The sequence below is a fragment of the Anser anser genome (assembly GCF_964211835.1).
Source record: "Anser anser genome assembly, chromosome: 3".
NCBI lineage: Eukaryota > Metazoa > Chordata > Aves > Anseriformes > Anatidae > Anser > Anser anser.
The window spans coordinates 119,718,491-119,745,711 of record NC_139722.1 but is presented as its reverse complement, the minus strand read 5'-3'; the positions used below and the strand labels follow the sequence as shown (position 1 = coordinate 119,745,711).

At 42.2% G+C, this 27,221-nt stretch overlaps 1 protein-coding gene across 6 annotated transcripts; it reads right to left on the bottom strand.

Moving 5' to 3' along the window:
* Positions 1 to 671: 671 nt before the first annotated feature.
* BTBD3 (BTB domain containing 3) lies at positions 672 to 25,854 on the bottom strand. Of its 6 annotated transcripts, none has more exons than XM_083827889.1 (5): positions 25,759 to 25,854; positions 10,246 to 10,513; positions 9,635 to 9,725; positions 9,037 to 9,155; positions 672 to 5,073 (listed from the first exon to the last, which is right to left on the bottom strand). In XM_083827889.1, exons 2-5 carry the CDS (start codon positions 10,386 to 10,388, stop codon positions 4,041 to 4,043), a joined length of 1,386 nt encoding a protein of 461 aa, XP_083684015.1. In that variant the 5' UTR covers positions 10,389 to 10,513; positions 25,759 to 25,854; the 3' UTR covers positions 672 to 4,040. The 6 variants fall into 6 exon arrangements, with proteins under 6 accessions (XP_083684015.1, XP_083684013.1, XP_083684016.1 ...); XM_083827887.1 differs by lacking the exon at positions 25,759 to 25,854 and adding an exon at positions 22,120 to 22,713; XM_083827890.1 differs by lacking the exon at positions 25,759 to 25,854 and adding an exon at positions 21,439 to 21,563.
* Positions 25,855 to 27,221: the final 1,367 nt, after the last annotated feature.

The window sequence follows — 27,221 nt, the reverse complement described above, 5'->3', positions numbered from 1 at the left end:
TGTTTTTATTTGGGAAGAATTCCTCAATTAAATTTCCATGTCTCCATATGGCGCTGTGGAGTATTTTTTTATAATTAGCTGATAATATATGAGAGGTTCTGGATATGGACATCAAGGAAGTGGGGCTTCAGCTTCACTGACAATAAAAGTTTAAATGAAGACTCAAATCTGCTGGAAGAAGATTGTTAAGAAAACAATCAGAATTCTGACTAACGTGACATAATTAACTTTTCAGCAGAGAACAGCCCCTTTGCATGAACCATGTCCTTTATTCTTACAGATCAGAGACTGAAAACCATGGCCTTCCCTGTGCCAACTGTCTCTTAGAATAAACTCCAGACCCTCCCCCTTCATCTCCACATACTTAATAATATTAATAGAGCATTAAAATATTAATGCTAGCAGACAAGGTCTTTCATAAAGCACATAAATGAATTCATTCACTCTAGCTCATTAGCTTAATCGTCAACCTTTTTACAATGTAACTGATTAACATTTTCATTGTTCTTCCTTGTTTTTCCTTAGACTTTTACTTCTTTGGGGATCAAAAGATCTCTGAATACATAAGCTCAACAAATATCTGTGCCCAACTGTACAATAGAAATCACTAAAAGATAGCTAAGTAAAGGCTTTCACAGCTCATACTTCAAAGGTACTGCAGGAAACAACCATTTAAGAACCATTTTTATTTGTATATTTAACGCGATTATACACATTCATTAGTCCAACAAGATCTGCACTGTGACATTAAAGATACAGTACAATAACATTCAACATGAGGTACTTCATATTTATATATCTGTCCTTTATAAATAATGCTGTAAGCTTGCTAAGGTCAAACACTGCTTCAGCACAAATGAGTGCTGTGATCTGAAGTTAGCTGTATTTAATTACAAAAAAAAAGAAAAACGAAAACTAAACAACAAAACAGTTCAGTGCAATATGGATGTAGAAATTAAAATGCTTACTTAAATACTATTTTAGATATGCAGAAAGTATATTACATTATACTCTCTATCACAGATTCCCATCACCAGGAAAATCAAACGTACAATTAGCAGAGGTGGCTGCGTACAGCTTAAGACAACCTAAGAAATTCTCTGCATTAACATTATGCTTACGTGCCAGGTTGATGTTCTGCAAGCATCAGCCATATCAATGTGTTCAAGCTTGAATACTACTGCTAAACTGACCAAATTCACACCTGGACACCTATTTAAATGCCCTGATGTCTACGGTGACTGGAAGTAGCCACCTTCTCATATGGCAGTACCTGTCAGTATCAAGCAGGGCTCAGAGTCAAGCTGCGTTGTAGGCATCAAAAGGTGTTCCGTGGTCCTTTTATTTATTCATCCACATAAAACAAAACAAAACAAAACCTTTACATGCAGCAGCTCCTAAAACCTGGAAAGGACTCAGAGGAATTAAGCTATAGGTAGCTTTGATCCTACTTCGTCAAAAAGATTTAACAAAACCAGCAAATAAAAATAATTAAATAATAGCTCATTTTCTACATATTACAGCTATACAGTATTCTGATCTCCTATCTGTTCCAGCCGCAGTAGCAGATAGCTTACCTTTATTTGCAGATAAACAAAAAACAAGTGAGAACCAGAGTTTAGCTCTACCAGTGCAGTACTGATTAGTCCCACCAGCTGAGGCACCTGCTTTTTCCCCTGAACAACTCAGAATGCAGCTTGCTTCTGCAAGCAACTTGTCAGTCTGATAATCACTCGGAATGATTACATCTATGTCAACCTCTTGCTGTAAGAAAACTTAATCAGCTGATTAGTGTCTTGCTCTGCTTCCAAATGTATTTAAGTAAACGGAACTGCTGCTCAAAACGTTGTCTACAAGTAGATGACGGTTACTTCTCAACAATCTTAGATTCTTTTCTGCAGTCTCTTCAACTCTTCCTCCAGTCCATGCAACTGTATTCTTGTTTAATTTAGGCTGCACATCTAAATATAATTAACTAGGGATTTTTTTAAATCTCTCTGGGAGTTTTCCATGGAGCATTCTGTTTAGATTTCACTAACAGTCTGGATTATGTACATCTGTTGCAAAAAAAAAAAAAAGCCAAAACGTTTTCTATGTATTTTGAGGGTATTTACATTTCAGAAAGAATGTTACTTACACATACATACACACATATATGTATGTATGTATATAAAACATTAAACACTAAGATGGGTAAAAAGCATAGAACTTGTAAGCAGTTCTTCATCTGCCTCTTCATCAAGGCTCTCCTTTATTACCTAGAGGGAAGAGCTGAGCTTTGGCCATAATGTATTTGATGTCTATACTCCTGTTTTCCTTACCTTGGATGGTGTTTTGGAAACTGCAAAGATGTATTGGCACTTTATGATGGCCAAAGGCCAGGGTTTCAACTGTCAAGAAACACTTAAAAGTAATAGTATCGAACTGGTAAGAGATCGTATGGGAAAACATTTTTATTATAAAACTGACAAGTGAATATAGGGTTATGCTACATTAATGTGTTGATATAACATAACATTAACCTTGAGACTGTCCAGAGAATCATTTGGTCCTCTCATTTTCTTAAAACGTACACAACAAAAAGAACCCACTTCAGAGATGAAATAAGAATGAGATACATTACAATAGGTAGTGTCCCTTTGAGATGCAACTGTCACAATGCAAGGGTGAAAGATTTTCTCATGTTTAAATAGTACCTGTATCTCTTATTTACACTGATTTCCTTCCCTGATAGAGTTGTGATCCCTAATGCTTTTCCAGAAATGATGCAGACATATGACAGGAAGCGTGAGAAAGAATTCAGATAAGGGAAAGGTTCCACACTGCGTAATCCCCTGATTGATGTTTGACTATAGGCAGTTGCAAGAGATCCACCATTAGCACATTAGAGAAGACTTTCTCCTCCTGACTTTTATCTGATGATATAGGCTAACTGTAATATGATCACAGTTGGGAATCTTCTTGTCTTTGTCTAAATTCCACTGATAATGTATGGTTATAAAAAGAAGAAAGCTCATATTACAGGAAAAAAAAAGTCCAAGTCAGGATTGGTACATTCTTTTGTTCCTCTACAATCTGTCTCTGTAACATTTAGGAGGAAGAAATAAGAACAAAACCAAAACCAAACAGAACGGTCCTGCATTGAATTCTAGATATTAACCCCCATTTATTCAGCGTGGGTTCAAAGAAAATCTATTTAAATAGCAAATCAACTTCAATGTAGCAAAATTAGGTCATGGGAGTAGAGGCTTAAACCTGCATATACAATTTGAACATGTTCAAGTACTTCCTTGCCTTGTAGGTGGGTTTACTAGAAGATGAACTCCGAGGGTAAGCTGCCAAGCCCAGATCCCTCCTCACTGTAAACATGTCCATGCACTGCGGTCAGCATGCTGCGTGGCTTCCTGAAAGCTGCTCACTGTCTCCTCTTCCCCTGCAGCCATCCCAACAGCTGGCCACAGGAGAATCTCACAGGATAAAGGTATAAACCTATATTTTTTTCGGTTTACAACTGGAGCACTTCTTTCAGCTCCCATGATCAAAAGCAGCTCAGCTTATTGGAATTTCGTAAGTTTGAAGAGCAGACAGAAGAGAACTATAAAAAAAGGCTTTCCATTTTCTACCCCTATCTCCCCTAATAATTACAAGCAGAGAGGAGGAAACAGAGAAAGAAAACTGAGCAATAAAGACAGTGTTTAGTGGAAGGAGTCCTAGAATCCATGAGATACAAGAGGGGGGCATCCTCTGGTGATTCACAGGTGCATCAAAGCAAGGATCAGCATCACCAGCAAACAGGCACCTCTCTTACAAAGCCTTTAACATTTGTGTGTTCCCAAGGAGCTTCCAGTTTAAAGTTGAATATAACATTTAAACTTTATCACCAACAATGCTACAAGTATAGCAAGCCGGTAACTTGCCCACAGCGTTTGTGACATATTACCTGTACTGATCATATATCTGCAGACAGAAAGCTAAGCATCATTAGGTCTGAACCAGGCAGGTTCTTCATAGGAAAATGCTTTGTCTCCACACACTTCCATTCAAGCATAAAATATCAGTTCGGGAATCTGTCCCCCCTGTACCCCAGTGCCATTTGTACTGTCCGAAGAGCACTGAAACTGAACAGTCACTTTCCCACACTGAACTTCTGTCATTCCTTCCTGTCCAAAGTAGCTGAGTTCGTTACCATCCAGAATCACGCTAGCTGTGTAGAAGGTGTCAGGCTCAATCTGCACTGGATATTCAAACCACACAGGAAAAGTGTTACTAGAACCATCTGAGAAATATTTACTCAAGTTCTGGCCTAGGATAACTCCTTGCCGTTTGAGTTCAATCTTGGCACTGTACTCTGCCGATCCACAGCTGGAGCCGTACAGCCCAAAGCCAGCGATGAACACTCTTTTATCAACAGCAAACTGGATGCTGTCACACCGGCCCCTGTAACGCCACTGGTTGCTGCGGTAAGCACAGGACTGAAAGCGGTGGCACCGCTGAGGAACGAGCCCTTTCCGGGGCTTGCTGACAAACTGCAACTCTGGCTTTTTGGCAGCTGTGTACCAAAGGAAGATATCATTGGTCTCGTTGAGGGTCAGAATCCCAGACTGAGCAGCGCCATTCGCAAAGTCGTCGAGTGCCATGGTGGGGATGCGAATCAAGTACAGAGCCTTCCCCAGGACTTTGCGCTTATTCTCTATGGTAGCCGTCAGCTCTTGTCGCTGACACTCCACTTCGGCCCAGTTCAGAGCCGCTTCGAAAACGACAATTTCTTTGGCATTCAGAGTCTCCCTTCGGAGAATGCTTTCAAGCGTCTGAAAATCAATGTCACAGAAGCCCTCAGACTTCAAAGCTAGCTCGGCTTGGGCATCAATCACTTCCCAACAGCGCTGGGTCAGGTCAGGTTCCTCAAACAGGCAGCTCTGGGAAAGCAGCACGCAGGCGTTCTTTGCGCTTAGACTTGTTTCTAGAAAGTTAACGCAGGCACGGGCAAGATGAGGGACGATGTACTTCTTGGCAGCATAAAGAGTGGCCAGTACGGTATCGGCAGCCAAATCAATTTCATCACAATAGATGTATCTGAAAGGAAACACAAGCATGTAATGCTGCTGCTTAATGCACAAGGATCATTTGTCAGTAACACCTGAAAGTTACAAACAACGAATATTTAAATTGTTCCAAGTTAAAACTAAGCACTGCTTTTCAGGAACAATTTTTTTAGTAAATTCATAAGGAAAGTACCAGCTAAATTCACCACTCACGTAAGATGATGGGAGATAACATGCTTAAATCTAAGGTGAATAAAAGTTCACATTTGGAGCACATGCTGTAAGACAATGGTTATGTTTCCAAAGCACGGTCCCCTCTCCAGCTCTGTTTTCCTTCCGTAGGTACTTTGGCTAATGACAGACTATCCTCCCCAAGAGGGAGCTCTTCAAGTACTGCCTTACTTGGCTAAGGCAATAGTCTGGAACAGGTGCTACAAACAGTACTCGGACTGGATGTCCCAAGATGGAGAATGATGATGATTCATTGAGGTATATATAAATACAAGAGCGAGAACAAGTTTATTGGTAATAACCAGCTGGTCTCTCAGAAGAGAAATGCTATCAAAGCATATCAGGTGCTACCCATCTTTGTAATTACTAGCATTTTAACAAGGCAATGAAACACACAGGAAAAGCAAAAGGCACAGAAAACTAATTTTCAGGTTTATTAATGCTTACAACATCCTAGCTCCACTAACACAGCATTTTGTTTCAGTCTCAGTGCATAAGGAGAAAAAAACGCTTTTTACTGCCATGCTAGTGTCATGAAAGAGATGAAGGTGAAATTCTATTTATGTGACTAAACTGCTGGGATTCATTGCTTGGAGAAATGAAGCATTGTACAGTTTGTTCTTTTTAATATCTCATGCTTCAGGGACCCATTTGCAGCTAGTGAATGCAATGTGTTAAAACCACGTCAAATGCAATTTTACTCTTCACAGGGATAAGCAATTCTTGATGGTTATGGTTGATAAAAACATCTTCCTCCAGTGAAGTTGGAGTTGTATGCAACCCTGTACTAATTAATATGTTTTAGCTAGCAGGTTTCCCAACACAATGCATTTTTGGCACTACAGAACGTGCTTATCAAGGGGAACTAGTACCTACATAGTAGGTTGTTTGTAGTTGCAGATAGCTTTATTTGGATGGTTTGCAGGTTTCGGGTGATATCTTCCAAGCCACACCAAGAAAATGTGCTCAGAGTAGACTGACGGAACAACGTAATAAAATTTAAGAGGCTACACAGAACAGAATACTCATACAGACATCTCTCCCCCCCCCCCTTTTTTTAAAGCCCACCTTTATTACTTGGTTTCAGCTGGGCTATTTGCAACAACAAGGGCTTAGGCCTTACGTCCTTTACTGTCCCCAAAAGCTTTCAGTTTGTTGGGTTTTATGATTCTCCTCTTTGCTCTCCAACACTTTTCTCCCTTCTATTACTTCTCTTTGCCTGCTAGTACAGCAGAGAATGATGACATCTGTTTTAAATTGAAATAGTACAGAAGTTGCTAGTTTAATATTCATGAAAGCGAGGAACTAATATCACTGATTTACAACAGACACAGTGCAGATCAGCTGTCAGCAATATTCCACACTTCGCACTCTGCCAATGTACCTCGATTCTGGTTGACAATTACTGATATCCCAGTCTCACCCTATTCTTAAACAGAGGATTCTGCTAGACCATAGGGCTGATGGTTTAGTAACACATTCATTCTAGGTTAAAGTAAGACTGCAGTTCTAACTTCAACAGTCAATATTAAGGTAAGACATAATGCATTAAGGACACCAACTTGGTGTGTCAGCAGGATTATGAATTTTAACAACCTCTTAACCCTATTTTTAAAACAATAGAGAACAGCAAAATCAATTTTACTTGGAGAATAATTACTATCCACCAGTCAATATTTCCTATGTTATATCTTGCAATACCTTGTCCGATGTTCACTGTAAGTAAACACACTATATAGTAAAACACAGAAAATATTTAAGAATTCACTGTCTAAGGAAAAAGAATATATATTCTTACAAAGATTATAATGGGTCCCTCCTGACTACGGGAAGGAGTATATGAAGGAGAAGACTGCTTTGGAATGGACAAAAAATCTTTTCTTTCTTTAGCATCAGTATCGTGAGCTTTAAACCATCCGCTTCTCACAAAAATTGCAGGCAACGCTCGTGGGAAAGATTTCCTGGGGGGTGAGGAGCGAAGGGGGTCAAGGCTCCCCCAAGCTCCGCCCAGTGCAGCACATGCTCGGGATAGTGCAAGGAGGGGAATGCTGCACTGCTGAGCAACATCCCTTCCCCATCCCTGCACCATCACGGCTGCAGGCAGCCCCGGCATTCGCAGACACTGGAGCACTCTGCAGACACACTGCATCAGTTAGCGCTAGGAAGGTTAGCTCAACATCCACAAAGACCACAAAAAGTTTGTGTGGTCTTCTGCTTTTTTAAGTAAAAGCTTATAGGGTGATGAATTCCGTGGTTCTGGCCATGCTCTCCAAGATGTTTTCTCAAATTACCATGGGCTAAATAATTTGCCAAGACTTAGGTTATCAGTATTCTCTTTTCTAGGTTTGCTCTCTGAACGTATTTTTTCATGACAATGATAAATTCAAAAAGCATTCAGTTTTTAGATGGCAAATCACATTTAGTCACAGCGATATAGATTTGCTGTTCAAAAAGAAAGTAGGACAGGACTCTGACTATCTTGCGTTTGTGCCTTGTAAAATTCTGCATGAAAGTAAGGCCCAAGTCTGAGCTCTGCAGAAAACACCTGCAAAAACAGAAAGGCCCAAAGCAGGGATCTGCAACGCACCTACTGATATAACGACCTAACTTTGTCCTACGTTCCAGGTCTATGCAAAAGCTCTGACTTCAGCTTCTCCTTGCAGTTACTTGCACAGAATGTTTCTGATGTTCAGAATAACCTATAAAAACCGGTACGCAACAAACGCTGTATGCAACTTTGACTGCTCCTCTACAGTGCCACGGAAACACAGAAGAAAAAAAAAAAAGAAATCTTTCTGTAATCACATGCTAGCCAAAACAATCTATGGAATATAATAAATGGTTCGCTAGTGATTATACCATTACATGCAATAAACCCCACAGCACGTTGAAAGGATTACCATTGGATACTAACGTATATTCTAAAGCTGTTACTAAAGCTGAAGGGAAAAATGCCTCAGAGGCACAGCAGTTCTGCAACTGGGAATTTCTCTTGAAAAATCAGTTTATGGATACATTCAAGGACAGCTCAGCAGGGAAACTGCTTCATTGTGTTCACTTGGAAACGATAGCATTTCTTATGCAGTTTGCAAGAAGAAATCAAAGACCTAGATAAATAATGATCATGTAAACTGACTTCTCACCCCCCACACACAGTTGGAGTAAAAACCACCCTATTCTTGTAAACAGCCTTTTTAGCACTTTCCAGATGCATATATATAACAGATGAGGGGAAATTTAATTTCCAGTGCAATTTAATTTTCAGTAATTTGTGGTTAAAACAAGAGACATGTAGCACATTTAAAGAAGAGCTGGAACTATGTTGATATACAAACACAGCAATTCTGATTTTTGTTTTTCTTTTTAACTTTTCACTTTGCTTGCAAAGTATAACAGTGCTGTTGTGTTGTGTTTTTTTTTTTTTTTCTACAGCTGACAATTCTTTTTAGTAACTCCATTCCTTTGTGTAATGTGTGGTGACAAATCAAATCAATAGGCATTACAGTATACAATGTGCCCAAAGATCCCCTGTCAAAGTCATTATTTATAACTGCCTACATTAGCCTAATATATGCGTGCCTGGAAGTAGAGGGGGAGACCAACATGAGGTAAAAGTTTGAAATACTTGAAACACAAGAAAAGGAATATTTTAAGCAATTGCTTTCGTTCTGTTTACACACAACTCTAATACATTGCTAATGTCACAGTTGAAGTATGTGTACATCATAAACAAAAATATATCCAGCAGATGAATGATGCTTACTTCAGCATTGCGAGAAAAGCAGCAGGCTCAACATCTGGTATACGGATTTCATCTTTGTCCTCAGCAAGCTCTCCGTAAAACATCGCATGGAATACCGAGCTCCCAACAGCCAGGACATACTGTTGAGAAAGGGAAATCTTATTTCATGCTTTAAGCCGAAAGCACTGCCAACAAAAACAATGTGGGAGAGCCACTCTGAACATACCAGGCTTCACTGACAGGCAATAGACACACTTCAGTAAGAAATGGAGTCGAAGTTAAAAACAGAATTGCACATTTTCCCCTTCGTTTTACTCTCATGGGCGTATATGCATCAGCTACTGGAAAAAGCTCATATCCACTACAGAAGTTAACTATTTCTAGACAGTCTCAAGAGTAATATTAATCAACAGCACGAGCAGTATTCCTAACTTTACAATGACTGCCTCAGATACCACAAAGAAAAACAAGGGACAGCATTCCACTGCACGTAGCCTTTTAAAATACAGAACTAAGCCTGCCTCAGAAGAGCTGAGTCTCCTTTGCTACATACTGGCATAACCGTGGGAGCTCTCCTGCTATCCCCCGCACAAAAACTGATAATGCAGCTGTTGCTTACTTTGTGTCCTGGCAGCCGCTGGGTCCCACCTGGTGGCCCGACCACAAAATGAACATCTGCCATCAAGTCATTGTTGAACATCACTGCATTTCTACAAACAGAGGCAGCGTGTTAATTTATGGTGCCTCGTAACTCCGCGCTTGCCCCGGACTAAAGAAATCAAATTTCTTAACACGTTAAAGTTACATGATAATAGACGGAGAAACAGGTCGAACAGTTTTAAGCTACTTTACACATCAGTGCACAAGTGTACTGGGAAAAAGCAAAGCTGGGGAGGGGGGAGAAATAAAAAAAACCAAACTTATAAAAACTTTTCAAAAGGTGGCAATCAGTCAAGAGCATGTATCACTGAAAACCCCCACTAAGGTCTACAAGCAAATCTTTATGGGTATGCTACAGCTTGCAGCAACATTTTTATTTACACAAACAGCTGCATTGTCTGGAAAAGAGCTATCAAAATAATTTCCATTAGCCAAATACATTTTCCACACACCATGGAAAAAAAAATGATAGAACAGTGTTTTTCTCAGCTAATAAATAACTAAAAGGACACATTTTGTGACTTCTCACCACTCCATCCAAAACACGAAAATGAAGCGTCCTGAACTTACCTCTCTCTGATGGTTGGATAAAGTCCTTGCCAGTTTGGTGCAGGAATAGTGTTGTTGTTATTGAGATTTTGCTGGTGGTACTGCTGGACAGCAGTTGTATTAGTGTTGGCTGGTTTCTTTCGGGGAAAAATATCAGCAGCCATCTTCTTCTTCTTTTTGGTCTTCAAGGTAATGATTTCATAGCAAACTGGAGGCAATTTGCTGCTACTACTGCTGCTGCTGCTATTTCCCTTCTTAGAGCTCTTCTTGGACCTGTTCTTGACCGTCTCTGGAAGCATCAAGAAGAAGGTGAGACATTTCATGTTCTTTCCTTTCTCATCTACCATGAGTGTACTTATCTGTACTGCTAGATAGCCTCACTAGCTAAGAACATTAAAAAATGCACACGTAAGCTGTTAAACACAGGGCAGCAGAGCTGAGAGTTTGTTTCTCTTCCAGCAAGGCAAGGTGACCTTTCCAGCATACCGACTACGAAACTGCCTTTAAGTTTGATCCGGTACTCGAACCGTTAAACGCATCCCCATCATTCCAGCCAGTTTTCTTTCTTTCTTGCCGGGTCTCCCGACCGCGCGCCACCCGACAGCGCTGCGCCCCGCCGGCAGGGGAGGGCGGCGGCTTCCCGACGGCGGCCCCGGCCCCGGCCCCGCGGCGTCCTGTCGCTCCGCGAGCTCAGCTCGCGCGACGGAGGGCTCCGAGGGGAGCCGGTGCTGCAGCCCTGCGGATGGAGTCAGCCGGCGCTCGGAGCCAATGGCTGAAGCCACCGGCAGCGATTGGAGCCGGCCGCGCAGTGACACCGATGGGAACGCGCGCGGTGCCCGCGCTGAAGCCGCAGCCGTGGCGCGCCCCGGCAGGGACGCGGCGCCGGGTAAGGAGGGGACCGCCGGGCGCGGCTGGCCGGGGAGCTTCTGCCCTCCTGGACGCTGCCTGGATTTTCACGGGGGAAGCGATGAAGAGTTGAAATCAGGTAGCGAGGCGTATTTGAGCCTCAGCGTTTCCGTGGGAGCTCTTCCCACGTGTGCCGCTGGTAGTCCCACAACCCCTCCTGGAACAGTTGTGCAGAAAGAGCCCGCTATAAATATCCGAGCCAAATTAAAGCAAATCAGCTAGCAGCGGAAAAGACGGCGGTGCGGTTAAACAATCCCTTTCAGCGGAGTTTATACCCCAGTGTAACATGAATAGAGATGAGGTCACAGCTTCAGCTTTAACTCCTTATGTTTCTCGATAATGTAACAGCCTTTGACAGGGGTCTCAAATCACGAAGCAGCGTTAATGAGGCCAGCTTACACCAGACGTGGCTGCACCACATCAGAAGAAAACTTCTAGATGTGCAATCAGATTAAAGCAAATCAGAGTGAATATACTTAATCAATGTTTCAAAGCATTAAATGAAAGTCTGAACAATTTAGCGAGTCTCAGGCAGAAATTGTTCCTTGAGATGCAAACGCATCCTGATTTTATTAACAGGTACTTTCTGAACTAAACAGGATATAAGCTATGCCAACCAAATCATTTAAATAAGAAAGAAGACTAATTTTCAGTCATTAGCTTACTTAGAACTTAAATACAGAACAGATTTCCTTAATAGTAGGTCAAGTGTATAAAAATGGGAAAACACTGCCACTTAAAAAAAGGCCGAGAAGAAATACTCAGTATTAGGTGCCAACTTTTCACACCTTAAAATACTGGCTGGGTTGACAATTCAAACATCATCCCAATTATTTTCAAGTTTTAAAGAAAAAATCCTCTTTCCTCTTAATGCAAGCTTAGCCATATGTAGCTTTAACTAATTTTGCTGGACAAGAATACAACATCAAAAGAAAAAAAAAGATCAAAAGTTGGTGGAGAATCAGTTGACCTTGCTGAAATCCCTGACAGTCTGCCACTGACTTACACTGAGGCACAGAAGTTACTCAGGCTGTTTATTGAAAATCCCATTGGGATTGCTTGAATTGCAGCTACGGCTCCATAACATGTAATCTCAGAACGTCTTTAAACCCAAGGACTGTAAAAACCTCAAGTGCAGATATTGCAAAGATTATCAGGTCTCCTGAAGAGATGCTCCACGTTAAGCACTAACTAAAACCATTGGCCAGCGGCCATCCCAAGGCTTGGCTGCAGTGGTTTGATAAGATATTATTTCCAGACACACATCTTTCTCCTCTGTCTGAAGCTCACAGGGAAAGATGCTTGTCCGTGCTCAGCTGCTGCATTTCACAGCCCAGCATCTCAATGCAAAATCACCTTCGCTGGTAACGTAAAAGAAGATGGTGGGTTACGGGTGCTGTGGCTGAAAAAGCTGGGAGACATTCCTAAACAGATTAAGAGACAGGTGAAGCAATTTCCAAGCAAGCTTTCTTTCCCCCTTCCTTATTCTCTCTCATTTTTCTTTTTGACATGTGACAGATTCATTTGGGTCAGAAACTAACAGTCTTAGCCGCGTTAAATTGTGGAAGTAAAAGAAGGGGTAAAAGGGAAAGAAACTCATCCCACAGATGGGATGTTTATAATTGCTCACAGCAAAGGATTTACAATGGGAACACAGCAAGTATTCTCAGCACAAAATGTGACCTTGTTGGGTTTGTATAAGTTTTTTTTTCCCCTCCTTAGGCAAACTTCCGTCCCTTCTAGTTACAGTAATAACCTGTTTGCCATTGCACTGGGAAAAAAGTAAAAACCTTAGAGATACTGAATAGCCATGCATTCGTCAGAAAATCTAGTGAAATTCAGCACTACCATTGGCAGTAGGAGAAAGGTAACAGAGGTTAGGAGATTCGTATGGGAGATTTGGTTTTGATTCCACAAATCCATTTCGCTTACTAACAATACAAAAGAAATCAAGGTCCTCATACACTTTTGCAAACTAGTTTGCCAAACGAGTCCAAAGATTATACGCATAGTAAATAAGGTTACTGGGAGGCTGCAGAAGGGAAGGGGAACGACAGACAGACTCACTGGCTACCTCAGTTTGGGGAAGACTAGTGGTAAATGTGAACCAGGAGTCAGGCATACCTTTGACTTCTGTAAAACACAACACACATACTTACAGCATGGTGTGCTCTCATGGGGAAGGAAGAGAGGAAGAAGCTGCAGCTGAAGTATGTTCTGCCTGAACCCAAAAGTCAGACAGACCCCTAGTAGACAAGACAACATCTGTGTAAAAGGATAAAAATCCACCCCAGTAGGTAAAAAGCCCAACTGGCAGCTCTGTCAGTTCTTAAGTCCCCCATCAAAACCTGGTCTGCTGGAAATGGAAAATGTTGATGACTCCACAACTTTTTCATAGGAACTGCTGGGTTATGACCCTTTTACAAGCTTTATACCACCTTCTACTGAACTTTATTAGCTCAGAACGAAGTGACATATACCAATTATTAGACCCATGTGAAGTGGGGAAAAAACGTGCAAAGAACTGGTGCTACTTGTACTCGCTATTTTTTACTGTTTTGGCAACAACTTCCACGTATTTTCCCATAAAAAAGTTTTCTTCTTTTATTATACACGTACTGTTAATGACTTTACAAATCAACGTTAGCAATCAGTAAAAGCAAGCTATGAGCTTCTCCCTGTTGAAAGGCTAGTCATAGTCTCAAGTTCCAATCAGTCTGTTTCTGGTGAGAGGATCAAGGAAACTGATCTTCTCTTACCCAAAGATCTATCCCTTTCCAAAAACTTGTTATGATGTTTTCCTTATCTTCTTCAGTAATTCACATTTTTCTTTAGTAACAGAACTTCATAAATATAACTTTGAAAAAAAGGAAATTCATTCTTCAGACATATTAATATTTATAAGTAATCAAACCAGAAACATTAACTTCAAGGGTGCAGGCAATCCCATCCTTAAGTCTTAACACAGGTCTAACAAAAATCCTTCACGCCAGATGTGAAGAATTTAGCAAAAAAAATATATTCTGAGGCTGAATCACAGAATCATTAGGGTTGGAAAAGACCTCCAAGATCATCTGGTCCAACCATCACCCTACTACCAATGTAACCCACTAAATCATGTCCCAAAGCACGAAGTCCAACCACGCATCAAGTTTCATCCTTCTTTCAAATTGGGAACAAGTTATAAACCCTTGGAAATCAGCTCCTGGATAAAAATTCTTAAAAACAAACAAACAAAAAAACTGAAGCATTAATTTTTAAGTTTAAATCCAAATGCATATAACATACCTGCAATCCCAGTTTCAATTATCCTCTAAGACCTCTAAGTAATATGCTTTGAAACCATTGTGAGGACCGGCACAGGAATCGTATTGCCCAACTCTTGGTGCAATATATATATTATGTAATAATTGTGAGTGTATATATATATATATATATATATATATACACACACACACACACACGATTATGCCTTTCTAAAGGTAATTTACACTCAAGAAATCATGGAATTTCCAGGGCTGATGGGGGTACTCTTCCTCACATTACATCAGTCTCTCCTTATGCAATAGCAAGCATACCCAAAATTTTCTGTTTTTTCTTCTAATAGGTTGTGCTTTTCCTGTATCACATATTTACAGCTCTGCTCTTCATGTAGTAATAGGAACTAGACAAATCCCTAAAAAACAAGATTTCATCAAAATTCCCAATGGTCTGTCGCAACCAAATCCTGAATTGAGGAATGAATTCCAAGTAGGCATTGAGAAAATGCATATATTTCTTTTTTGTAAAGTTGCCAAGTCTTTCCCTGGGCTGTCATTATGCCTATGCATTATTAAAATTCTTTGTTTAAATTCTGGATTCCCCAATGAAGCACGTTTCAGATGGTACATCTCTATTAACCAAAATAAATACACAGTGTTAATGTTTAACAAATCTACCTGTCCACTGCTACTTCTCATTTAATTTGACTTTTTACACACAATTTTTTAATCAGTGTTTAATTCTAAGATCAAATAAACAATAAAACCAAGAAAACCAACCCACACAGCTGAAGAGCCTAATTCTGTTTACCTATTTATGAATTATTTAGTCACTTGGAAGAATCCTTCCCCTTCACCATTCAAACTCTTCTGTTGGTAAAAATGCTCACTTGGAAAGGAGACTGATAGCTCTGCTCTCGACTTCCTCAAGTAAAAAACACATTAGAATTGACAAAGTTTTCCAACCTCCTTGCTCTCTCCCAAGTTTCTTTTTGGCAGCACTGAAGCTAACCAGGACTGGTAACTGTTTCTGTCTGTTGCATGGAAAAGCTGGCCCTGGAGTCTTCCTCAGTAAGGTTTGCTAGGGTGAAAAGGAGACTAGAGCAGGAACAAAGATAAAATTATGAAGACCTTCAGAGGATAAGCTAAAATAAAGGAAAAAAAAAAAGAAAAGGAGAGAGTGTTTCTCAGAAAAGCCAAGAACAGAATAGCATCAGAATAGAAAAGCATCTGGAACTAATGCTAGAAGCTAAATTGTGTTTTGCTATAGCTGGTATGCTATACTAGCAACATCCTTGTTGGCAAATATTCCTCCCAACTCTGCCTAGTGCTTATTATGGGATTTAAAGAATGAGGACTTAAAGCCTTTGCATAATTCTATCCACAAATATAGCTTTTACATTTTTTTCCCTAGCTGCCCTGAAATGCTTTAAAGGAAACAAAAGCAGGAAGACCTGAGCAGCCCAATCAACAGGTGAATACAAACTTTTATAAATCGGGAGTTTAAAGAATAAACTCCTTTTGTCTTTTATTCTCCCATTATTCTGTTATTTGCTAGCATAGAGGCTATATCTCCACACATCACTTCTTACTGGTCTCCCTATCAAGACAACCTTGATCTTTCTAATGTCCTTTTTGTATCTGCAATTATTTTCATTACCCCTTTTTGATTTTTACAGCAATAGCCTTTTTGAGGCAAAGCAACCAAATCAAAACACTGTATTTAAGAATAAGAAAAAAATTTACCCCTATATTTACTTCCTGATGCAATCCACTTTCTCTGTGTGAATTTGAATTGGCTCACCATAAACCTGTTCCAAAACCAAGTGCAACACTTTCTACTGTCATTTTTTTCTTGTATAGCTGCCCAAAGTTTGCAATTTAACTGCAGTGAGAGGTTCAGTAACTTGGTATTTACACCCAAAACACACTAATATAACAGAAAAAAGACTTCTTTACACTTTTGAGTTTTGCTTTTAAATTTAAAAGGTTTTGTTTCCAGCTGGATAAAAATATAGCTAGCATATTAAAGTGAGAAAGGAAAAAAATGTTTAAGTTTCCCCAGAATTTTCATTATCAATTCAATACCGTGTATGCCACACAAATGACATTCTATATAAACCATACCTGTATAAAGACATGTTTAAACAGCCTACAGTGAACAACATATTTGATCCTGTTAGTGAATTATCACTGAAACTTTCCCTTTTGTGCATATGAAAAGAAATTATGTGAAATGCTTCATCACAACACGAAATAAGTGATCTTACCAACCTGCCGAGACACATTTCCTAGCATCATAGTTTAGGAACTGCAAGTAGAAAATATCCCAGAGTAGAATTTGCAATGTATTCTATGAACATTCATTTGCTGCTTGATAGTTCAACGTAAAAACAAGAATTATAAATAAATGTGTGAGATGAGAAAACCTTCAACATAAAAATGAGAAATTCTATCCGAGGTTACAGGACATAAACTGTTCTTCTAATACTTTAAAAGCAACAAATTACACATTTCTTCCCCATCACTACTGCCTAAGCTTGCCCATTTCATTGCATGTTTTTTTTCCTCATGACAAACTGTGGGGTCAAAAAATAAGTTCTTTCTTAGTGGCTGCCTCTTTTGTGTATGTTTCTAAACATATTGCAAACCTGTACGCATTCAACCCTTTCCTAAGACAGGGGTCAACTTTAATTCTATTCTGCCTCTTATCAAAACTGACTTACAAAGGCAAGATCAGATAGCTCAGGAAATTGGTAATGAGATACAGTGGTTTTCATCTCTAGGTCACTAATTCTAAATTGACCGAGGTCAACAGTAATCAAAAGTCATTAGCATTTAATGATCATTCAGTGCCCTGTGAGAAAGAAGCTAGTGATCTTAGTGCACTTTAGAGAAACCACCACTACAATTAGTACACACATGCTGGCTATTTCAACGGGGAGATTGGGATCGGATGTCTAGAGACAGGACTTCCCTTCCTATCTCACAGACAGATCTCCCTTATGTAGACAAACCTTTATACCAATTTCAACTTTGTTCAGAAACTACTTTTTTAAAAACTGAACAGTTAAATTAATACAGGATCTACAAAGAGCAGGTAGAAAGATGACTGCTTCTGTTCCATTACATCAGTGGTTCCCAGATGTCTTTGTTCTCCTACACAGAGGTCAGTAAGTCTGCAAAATGATAAAGACAACTCGTTAGTGAGTCCTCACTTTTGAGAGCTGATGGCACTAGAGGAGTATCCACCCCATGAATAACCACAGGAAGAACGTGATCCAGTTGAATATGTTAATGTAGAATTCAAGGACTACATTTTCACATGCAGATCACCTGTTTTCATGTCAAACCACAGTGTGGAAGTACCCTGTGGGACATAAGAGGGAGGAGGATATTGCCAAGACCCACGCAGTAACTGTTCTGCAGCCTGCAACCTTCAGTCTCCTGAGATCGCCATGCTCCAAAGTGCTTCAAGTTCACAATTGAATGAGGTTAAGAAAAACAGAGGAGACTTGAAACGTTAGGTGTTGTAACAAACATCATGAGGGTCTGCCATCATGAAACTACATCAATCCGTTGGACTCTAAGCTTCACCAGACATGAAATAGCTGGCTTAGAAACCCCAAGCAGATCAGTAACTGGGCACACTAGTAGAAGAGCACACCTGGAACCATTCAGAAGAAGTATTTTAAATGAGTCAAAAAAAGGGGAAAAATTGGTACAGCTTCTTGTTTCCAATGCATTTTAACTATGAAAGAGAAGGACTATCCCCGTTATTGGGAGAGGAACAGATTAGTCCCTTATCAAAGCAAGTATCTGATAAGAAATGCATTTTCAAACACAGTGGGAGAGGAACAGATTAGTCCCTTATCAAAGCAAGTATCTGATAAGAAATGCATTTTCAAACACAGCGGCTCTCATTTCTCAAAAGTGGGTCTCAAAACCCAAGAATAAACACTATTGGATTTTTTTTTTAAATTGTTTAATAACCCCACTTTTCAGGTATGAGGGACCGATCACTGCTAACTTGAGCTGTGTCCAAATATTTCAAGGAACAGAACCAAACACTGCATCCATCAGACTGCACTGCACTCAACTAACCTTCTTTGACCACACGTCAGCAGCTGTGGATCTTGTTACTTGCCCTTAGCTTTGTTTCCAGACTTGCCCAGCACGTGCAGGTTCTGTTTGGATTTATAATGGTGATTCCACAGGGGAATAAAAACATTGACAAAGTTTTATCAGATCAACTGTTCTACAAAATCAGATATACTTTCCTCTGCTGCAAGTACTTCAGCCACACTTGCCTATTAATTCAGTCATGCTTTAGCATTTTGATTAATTTCTCCTCCTCTTTACAAGTAAAAGGCAGCTACTTTGCAGTAATAAAGTTTTGAAAGGTGGACATGTATATACTCAAATGCTGGTTTCAGGTTATATTTTTAAGCATCAAGACACATTTGTGTAGCAATGTTAGGGCATCCTAAGTGCTTACTCTCCTTCATGATAATGCTGTCTTACTAACCCTGTGACATCTCAGAATTGTAGAACAGGGAAAAAAATGAAGAAAGAGCAAGTAATCAAACATAAGAGCATAAAGGTATTTTAAGGGATTGTATTATGCACATGTACATAAGTTTTACGTATTTTGAAACTTCCATAGTATGAAAGCCTTTACCTTTTCTTCGTATATATGCAGCAGTATCACCTTAGTCTGACAGTCAAAACAGCAGTAAGAAATCAAATGCACCCAGGTGTACTTTGTACACCCTTATATGTGCATTACACTACCCTAACGTCACGTGGCATTCATGTGAGCTACGTGCCTCAACAGAAACCAAGCAAGCTGTCTAACAGGGCAGGGATTTCTTTCACCTGAGTTAAACTGTATGCAGAGTACTCTAAAGTAAGGCAAAACACTCCAGCAAAGGAGCAGCGTACATGTTTCGGCTGTAAATAACAAGCAGCTTGCCTCAGCTCCTCCCCAGCTGTAAAGAGTACGGCTTGTGCTAAGTAAGCAAGGTGACACACTGAAAGCAGCGTGTGGCACATTAGGGATTAGATTTTAAAGGGATTTTGTTCCATCAACACTCATAAACCTACATATAAAATCCCACAGCTACCAGGTGCAAGCAAACGTGCTACCTGACTGAAGAGTTACTTTCTTCTCATGCTCTCAGAAAATCCTTGCAACCAAGCAAGCTTTGAGCAAAATATGAGGCAGCAAAGCTATAATTCTAGAAAATGTTATTTTCTGAAGTAAAATGACTTCTTTAAGTTCTTCAGATCGTGAAGACAAACTGCAGCTAGGGTGGACACAAAGTGTAACCTGGCACATGAATATCCATCCTGTCACAGGCATACGTTATCAGCAAGTCATTCAGAAGTGTACTCAAGTGGTACATGATCCTCTGGTAGACTGAAATATTTATTCAGGATGCCAGGAAACCTCATGATGCAGGTAACAGGCTCGGACAAGAAGGTTTCACAAGGTGCCTTCCAAACCTGTTTTCTGTGATTTTTACACCCTGTGTACCCAGGATGGCCAGCAGACGTTCACAGATCACCCATCTGCCCATCAGTGTTTCAAATAGCAAGCACTCCGCAGACGTTGCCCTCACTTGGTCTTTTTACTCCAACATGCTTAGTTAGCAAACTCAGATGGGCTGGTAGGATCACAAAAGAGATGAGCCAGGCCAGAAAAGCAGAAAGCGCACAAATACAAATGAAGTGACCTTTTACCTACACTTTCCCCCAGCTTTCTGACATGCATACATATAAGGCACTTCGGAATTGAGGCACAGGACCGGAATTCAACTTTACAGAATAAATCAGAACGGAATAAAACCTGCACTGCACAAAGCTTTTAATCTTTTCCTTACAAGATTGCCATCTCTTATTTCCATATTTTGCCTTATCCAGCAGCTCCTTGAAAGGAAAACTGTTGCTTAGTTATGTAGTGCCTCAAAAAATGGGGCTTGCCTGCCAGCTCAGGTATCTAAATGCTTCTGTAAAACAAATCAACAGACTGCAAAGTTTCAGGAGCTAGTAGAGAGAATATCACAGGAGAACTACCTTAAGTGACCCAACAACGCTAACGCTGGGCATGAACAACGTCTCGCTGCATAACTAGTCATTTGCACAAATTCACAAAAGAGATGAAGACCTAAATTTCTTCTGACAGCATAACGCACAGCCTATCAGCAGCAGACCTCTGCTTTAACCAAACCTACCCTAGCACTAAAGCCATCAACATAAACATAATACCCATTTAGTAACTTTAGGAAAAAAAAAATCTATCACACAGTCTAAGTAGCAAGAACACACGCTATAAAAAAAAAAAAACCAAAAACTACTGCAAGTTGCATCCTTTTCCTCAGCCTTACAAGGCATGCTAGAGGAATTCCGGATGGCTTCTGAAAGGTGTTTCCTCCAGGGCAGAGCTGAGGATCACTGGAGGGGAAATACGAGGAAAGTTACTGTGTATTATGTTGTGGCATACTTACTGCGAGGGATTTTAAAAAGAAAAAAAAAAGAAGTACTGCATTCTACATTCGATTTTGGCAATCCTACAGAACTTACTGCAAATGAATAAGGTCCTAAGATATTTAATTTGCGAAGTTAAATAGCCTAATTATGCCAAGATACAACACATTATGACATACTGCACTTCCTTTCTGCAGGAAACGATGAGACCAGAATAAAAATACCAAAATAAAATCTATTTTAAGCCTGATTCAAGCATGGAACAGTTACAGTCGACTCCAATACACTGCTGTACACGTACAGCCCAACGCCACCTTCCTCTGCAAACGCTAAACAAAAAGTGTTGGACAGAGATTAAACCCTGGAAAGAAAGTGTTGCAAAGACCAGTACCAGCACAGGAAACTGACACCAGAGCCTTTCAGACATAACACAGGTAGCCTTTGTTGTTTTAAGTGGGCACGCTAGCAATCCTGTTAGTTATATTGAAATACCCTAACTTCAAACTTTTCCCCCTTCAGGGGAGCACAACCCCCAGTCCCCTGTTTCTAAACACCTCACCTTTGAGGAAACAATCCAGGCAGACGAGTTTACAAACTCCACCTGAAATGTACCACCGCCGGACTTTCTCAGACCAAAAACTTGCAGAAACACGAGGCGCTGGGCTTTGGGGGAGCACATGGACACTGGGCCAACAGGGAAACGGGAAGGGAAAGGGCATTTTGGTCAAACTGGGCACTGCCACCAACCTCTCCTCTGCAAGTTTTATTTAATGGAGAGTTAAGCGAGTTTTGCTTAAAAAATCATTTAAAATCACTATTTCAAGCAGAAAAAAAAAAAAGGAGAATGAAGGAGAGAAAGCAACTTTTGGGTTCGCCCCACTGCGAAGCGTTTCCCCAGAAGCAGCTGAGAGCCCCCCCGTTCACCCCCACCCCCCTCCCACACACACCCTGGGGCCCAAAACCAACCCCAAACCCCCAGAGGGCTGCACAGGGACCCCTGCGGCGCTCCCGGTGCCACACCACAGGGGTCTCCCCGCTTCGAGCCCCCCAAGTTTCACCCCCCACACCCGGCAGCGCTCAGGTGCGGCCGCTCCGCTCCTTCCCCTCCCGGGGCCCTGCGGCCCCTGCCCGGCCCCCGGGGCCCGGCCCGGCCCGGCCCGGCCCCTCAGCGCCGCCGCCCCCCGGCACCGCCCGGTACCGGCCGTGCCCCCCCCGCCCCGGCCCCTCCACCCCGACCGACCTGAGGCGCTCCCGGCGCGGCCCCTCGCAGCGCCACGCGCGGCCCCGCCTCGGGAACGCGCCCGCCCGCCCCGCGCGCACGCGCACGCCGCGCACGCTCCCTCCCCCCTCCTTCCCCTCACAACTCCATGGCGGGCTGAGGGGGAGGCGGGCCGCGGTGGGCGCCTCTGGCGGCTTTAACTTGGCAAAAGTGGCAAATGAACACACAAAATTGACAGAAATAGTAAAATTAAAAAAAAAAAAAACACCCACACGCGTGAAAAGTACCCCGCTGCGGGGTTAGGGAGTCTCAAAAACGCTGGTTTTACCATAGGGCACCAGCCCCACCTCAGAGATAAATAAACGTGAGGGGCCGGAGGGCTGCAACCCTCCCTGGGTGCCCTGACATGGCAGCCTAGCATGGCCTTGGGCCCAAACCACCACCAAGCCCCCGAGCCCCTTCAGAAACACGTAGCCGCGTTGCCGGGGTCAGCAGCCAGGCTTATCCAGGATTTCATAAATACAGGGCTCCTCATAACACTGCTCTACCAGGCCACAAGGGAAATTAAGATGTATTGCTGGCGTTTATTTTTAAAAGCCTAACAAAAGGCTTTATTTCAAGCTTTAGTGTTGTTTCCCCCACCCCAATGAAACAATTATTTCTGGAATCAGCGTTGTGCTCCAGCTTTGGTCCCTCATGTACATTCATTTACCTACATTATAGATGTTATTTCAACAGATACCTTCGCAAAGTGAAATTAGGCGTATCTGTGGATAATCAGTGCTTCGCTTTCCCTGTTTTAATATTGTAGCTATTAAAATAGATAAGAAGCTACCCAGCAGCAGTAGCAACCATATATGTATACGCTTTATAGCTCTTATGGTTTTTACCAATAGAGTACATGCTTTAAATTATAGCGTGCAAACAATGATTTAATTGGGACTTGGGAAGCTAATGAAAATATTCATTGTCTAAACTGAATTTAAACAGCAGGGTTAGGCCTAGATAACCACTGATTTTCCATCCTGTTTTCAGAGGGAAGGGAAAAGTCCCTTTTGCAGCTCAGGTAATTGAGTCAGGCAAGTGGCAGAGAGAAGCCCTGTTCTCCAGTTCAGAGAAAGGCTTTGTTTCGCAACCTGGATTTGTGATCCCATAGTGGAAGTGTGCTCTGGCCATGGAGTCATTCATTACGCTCACCTGATTCACATGTCCTCTTTTAAAAACCACAGAGGACACTACAGACCAGGGCTAAACTCACTCTTGCCTTGGTGCCCTAGAAATAGTGAAGGCCTACTAGAGCTTGGTCACGGCTTGGTGGTAAACCAAGGGGGTACAACACGCACTGGCAGCGTGCAGGCCTGCCAGCTGCTGAAGTGCAACTGCTTGATTGCTTTTGGATGCTTCCCATTTGCAGGTTATATGTTGTACAGATCATATTCCCAGTTTCAGTTCCCCAGGGCAGTCTGAAGGTTACTCAGTGTTCACAGGTGGCTTTCAGATGGAGAAAGTCACTGAGTAGTCCCTAAATGAAGTGCTCCTTCCAGTAACACTAGTTTTACTTTTGGGGCCCTCACAGCTCTTGGGGGGTTTCTAGCCCTGGTGGGGCTGGGTGTTGATGTCCCCTCTCCTCGTTTTGAAGCTGTTGCACCCATAGCCCAAGAGCAGCTGCAGTGAAGGTTTTTGGGCTGCTCCTTCATGGCTTTGGGGTCTTGTCTGCTCTCATCCAGGTTTCCAGGCAAGCTCCAGTGCTGCCAAGAAAGGTAAAGCTGTGCATGGGAGAGCTGAAGTATTTTCATCAGTGTTTGCAAAGCCATTTAACTGGGATAGGTTCTGCTACATGGTGGTGGTAGGAAAACGGAACCAAATATTTGTGTTGAGTCACATTCAGACTTGTCTGTTCTCATGTCACAGGCATATTTTCCAGGTATTAAGCAGCACTTCCCAAAGACACTAAATTGAAGAGGCATTTAAAATGTTCATTTTCCAGTTCAGCTTGCATGCTGGGGAGGTTTTCCCAAGTGCTGCAGGGTATAATTACAATTTCTCCAAAAGCATCATCCCACCAGGTGCTTTGCTAGTGCTGACCATGCCCCCACCCTATGCCTCCCCTCTTAAAGCTGCCCTGAGTCTCTCCACACAGCTTCCCGGAAAGGTTATCATCTTATATTTAATAGGGGGAGAAAAGAGAGCACAAGAGATTTACTGCAAGTGGAAGCCATTACTAGAGCAGTTATCAAATGAAAGAACAATATAATAATGTCTAGCCATAAAGATATGAAGAACTGCCTGTCAGAGGCAGACACCTGACTTGTAAAATTAACTTCTGCAGCTGCTGCTAGCTCTTTTTGGCAGTCAGGACAAGGCCCTTGCAGCACAGGGTGAAACCCCCAGGGGTTTTTCAGATATTCAGGCTAGAAATTGGGCACCCAAGCCAGGAGCAGTTGGAGGGAGATGCACTAGCAGCTTTCCCAGAGCCAAGGATGTGGACAAAACCGAGCCAGCGGAGCTCATCCCCATCCTGCCATCCCCAGTGCAGTGCCATGTCCCCTGCATTTATTTAGGCATCAGATGCCTCTAAAATCTATGCTGTGTTATCTACAGCAGCTCATTGAGGCTGGTGACCCTGATTTTTGGGTTAAGTATTAACTCACTAAGAGCAGAGGGTGTTGAATTTTGTCTGCCCTTTAACCCATAAGGTCAGGACATGCAGGCTATGGAGCTACAGCCAGAAGACCATGATTTCCAGTCTAGCATGCAGGCACATACAGTTTTCCTCATCTCTCCCAGTTCTGCCCTCCACCAAAGATTTGGGGCAGGAACTCCTTTAGGATTAAGCAAGTTGCTATCAGCCTTTCCAAAACAAAAATACATGGACTAGTAGATACGGGTGTCCATTGCAGAGCAGGTATTCATTTGTCATCACCTGCTAAGATAATAACAGAGAGGTAAATGCACAGAAATACCAGAACCCTCAGCGTGAATTATGGCCTTAATCCAGAGGAAGATGACTTGCACTCAGGCTGCTTTAATATCTTGTAATTTCAGCTTGCTCAAGAGCCATATGGGATAAAGGGTAGCCTCCATGGAGCAGCCATACCTTGTTTTAGAATTGTTATTTGCAAGCCTGGAAAAAAGCAGCAGCTTGTTTTCTCCCCTTCGTCAGCTTTCCCTGCAGCCACACCAACTGCTGCCACCACTCTCAAACTATGTCACACCAAATTTAGCAGCTGGGCAGGTGACCAGGATGTCCCTGACTGATAAACGTTCATCAGGCACTGGCTATGCAGGCTCTGCATGCCTTCTGCCACAGCACACACATCGTTTACTTGCAAGATACCTAATGGGGAGCATCAAACACTGCCTTGCGCTATCCCACCCATGGCACAGGTCTCATAATTCCTGCTTTTGCCCATGAGGAGCAGGTTGGTCCAGCACCCCACACACCTGTAGGATCAGCTGTGGGTTCAGCTGCCACCCTGCTGGCAAGGGACCACAGAAAGGCTTAGAAAAGAGGCTTCTGAGACTTTCTCCTCCCTTGGACACTGTGGAAAGAAAAGATTTTTACAAGCAACCTGTGGAGTTTTTGACTCCTATCAGACAGCCAACATCTCCAGCACACAGACATCGCACCTCAGCCCCTTCCCCACTAAAATCACTTACTTTTAGCGGCACAGTCACTTCTCACACCTCCTTTCCTCTTAGCCAGCTGTGTTGTCTGTGGCCAAGTTACACCAGAAACCACCTCCAAGTCTCCCTTTCAAGGGCTCAACTTCCTTCTGCGGCCTTTTATAGCTCCAGCACCCCATCATTAGGCCCCAGATGCAACAGTCCCAGGTGCCTTTAACCCTTACTCATCTGTCTCAGGAGGGCAATCATATTTCTTTCTGACCAGACTGGTGGTCATATGTTTTTGTTTTTTTTTCCTAACAGGGTTGTCCATCAAAAAAGGCAAAGATGCAAAATGAGGTTTTCCAGATAAAGGTAGCAGTGATGAGACGTGGCTGTGGCAGGCAGGTGGTTTTGGGGCTGTGCAGGGATGGGAAGTGCTTGTTAAGATGAGGAAATAAATTGTCCTTCTGCAGCTGTATCAAGCACTTGTGCTTTTGTGAAAAATCACTCCACTGGCACGTTTTTGTCCTGGGATATGGCTATGAGTGCAATGTGGCTGGGGGCAAAGCCATGCCCAGGGTGTGCGAGCCCCCATCCCAGTAAGCTGTGCTGGTGGGGATGAGTGCTCCCTATCGAGGACTCCCGGCTTTGTACGGGGGTGATGCATAGGACTGGTGGTGTCCTTCTGGCAGCATGTGCTCGCTGTGTCCGCCAGGATGAAGTTAGTAAAAAGTATCTGGCAAAACTAATAAGCCCAACTGATGACTCCGAAAAGTCTACTCCAGTGCTTGAATAGTCAACCCTTCTGAAATGTGAAGGTGTTTGCGGCTGCCTCAAAGTCCGCAGAGAGGCTCTTATTAGCTGGGATGGACTCCGAAGAGAGGTGCTTGCAGGACGTGACGGAGGAGTTACACAGGCTGCCCTGGTTTCTGGACAGGCAGCCCGCCCTGAGCAGACGGAAGCAGAGAGGCTTACCTCAGCTTTAAGCCGTGATGGCGAAATAAGGTGGTGCTTTAATAGAAAATTAGAAAGGAAAATGGTTATTGAATTTTACTGCAAAGCTCCAAGGCAGAACGAGGAGTAGGATGTAAAAATGTTCAAGGAAATTAAGCTGGCAATAAGGAAGGGCAGAGTGTTAATACCAGCAGCCTTAATTATCCTAACTTACAATGGGTGCACCCTGTAATAATTTTCAAGTATCGTTCAAGTGATCACAACAGATTTGACCCACCGCTTCTTAAATAAACTGCTGTAATTAGTAATACGCATGCATTATCAGGAGGTGCCAGGAACAACATCTTGAGCCTGTTATTGTGGAACAAAAACCGTGGGTACCAGTCGTGCTCTGAATAATGTTGTGTGTGTAGGGTAGGGATGAAGCAGGAGCTAGGGGGTGGGCAAGAGGATGCAGAAGTCTACGCGTCACGACAGGGAGAGGGCATGTATGAATCTTCACATCCTTTGCATTGATTGAAGAGGTCAAATTCACCTCGTTTCTGCTCCAGAGACATCAG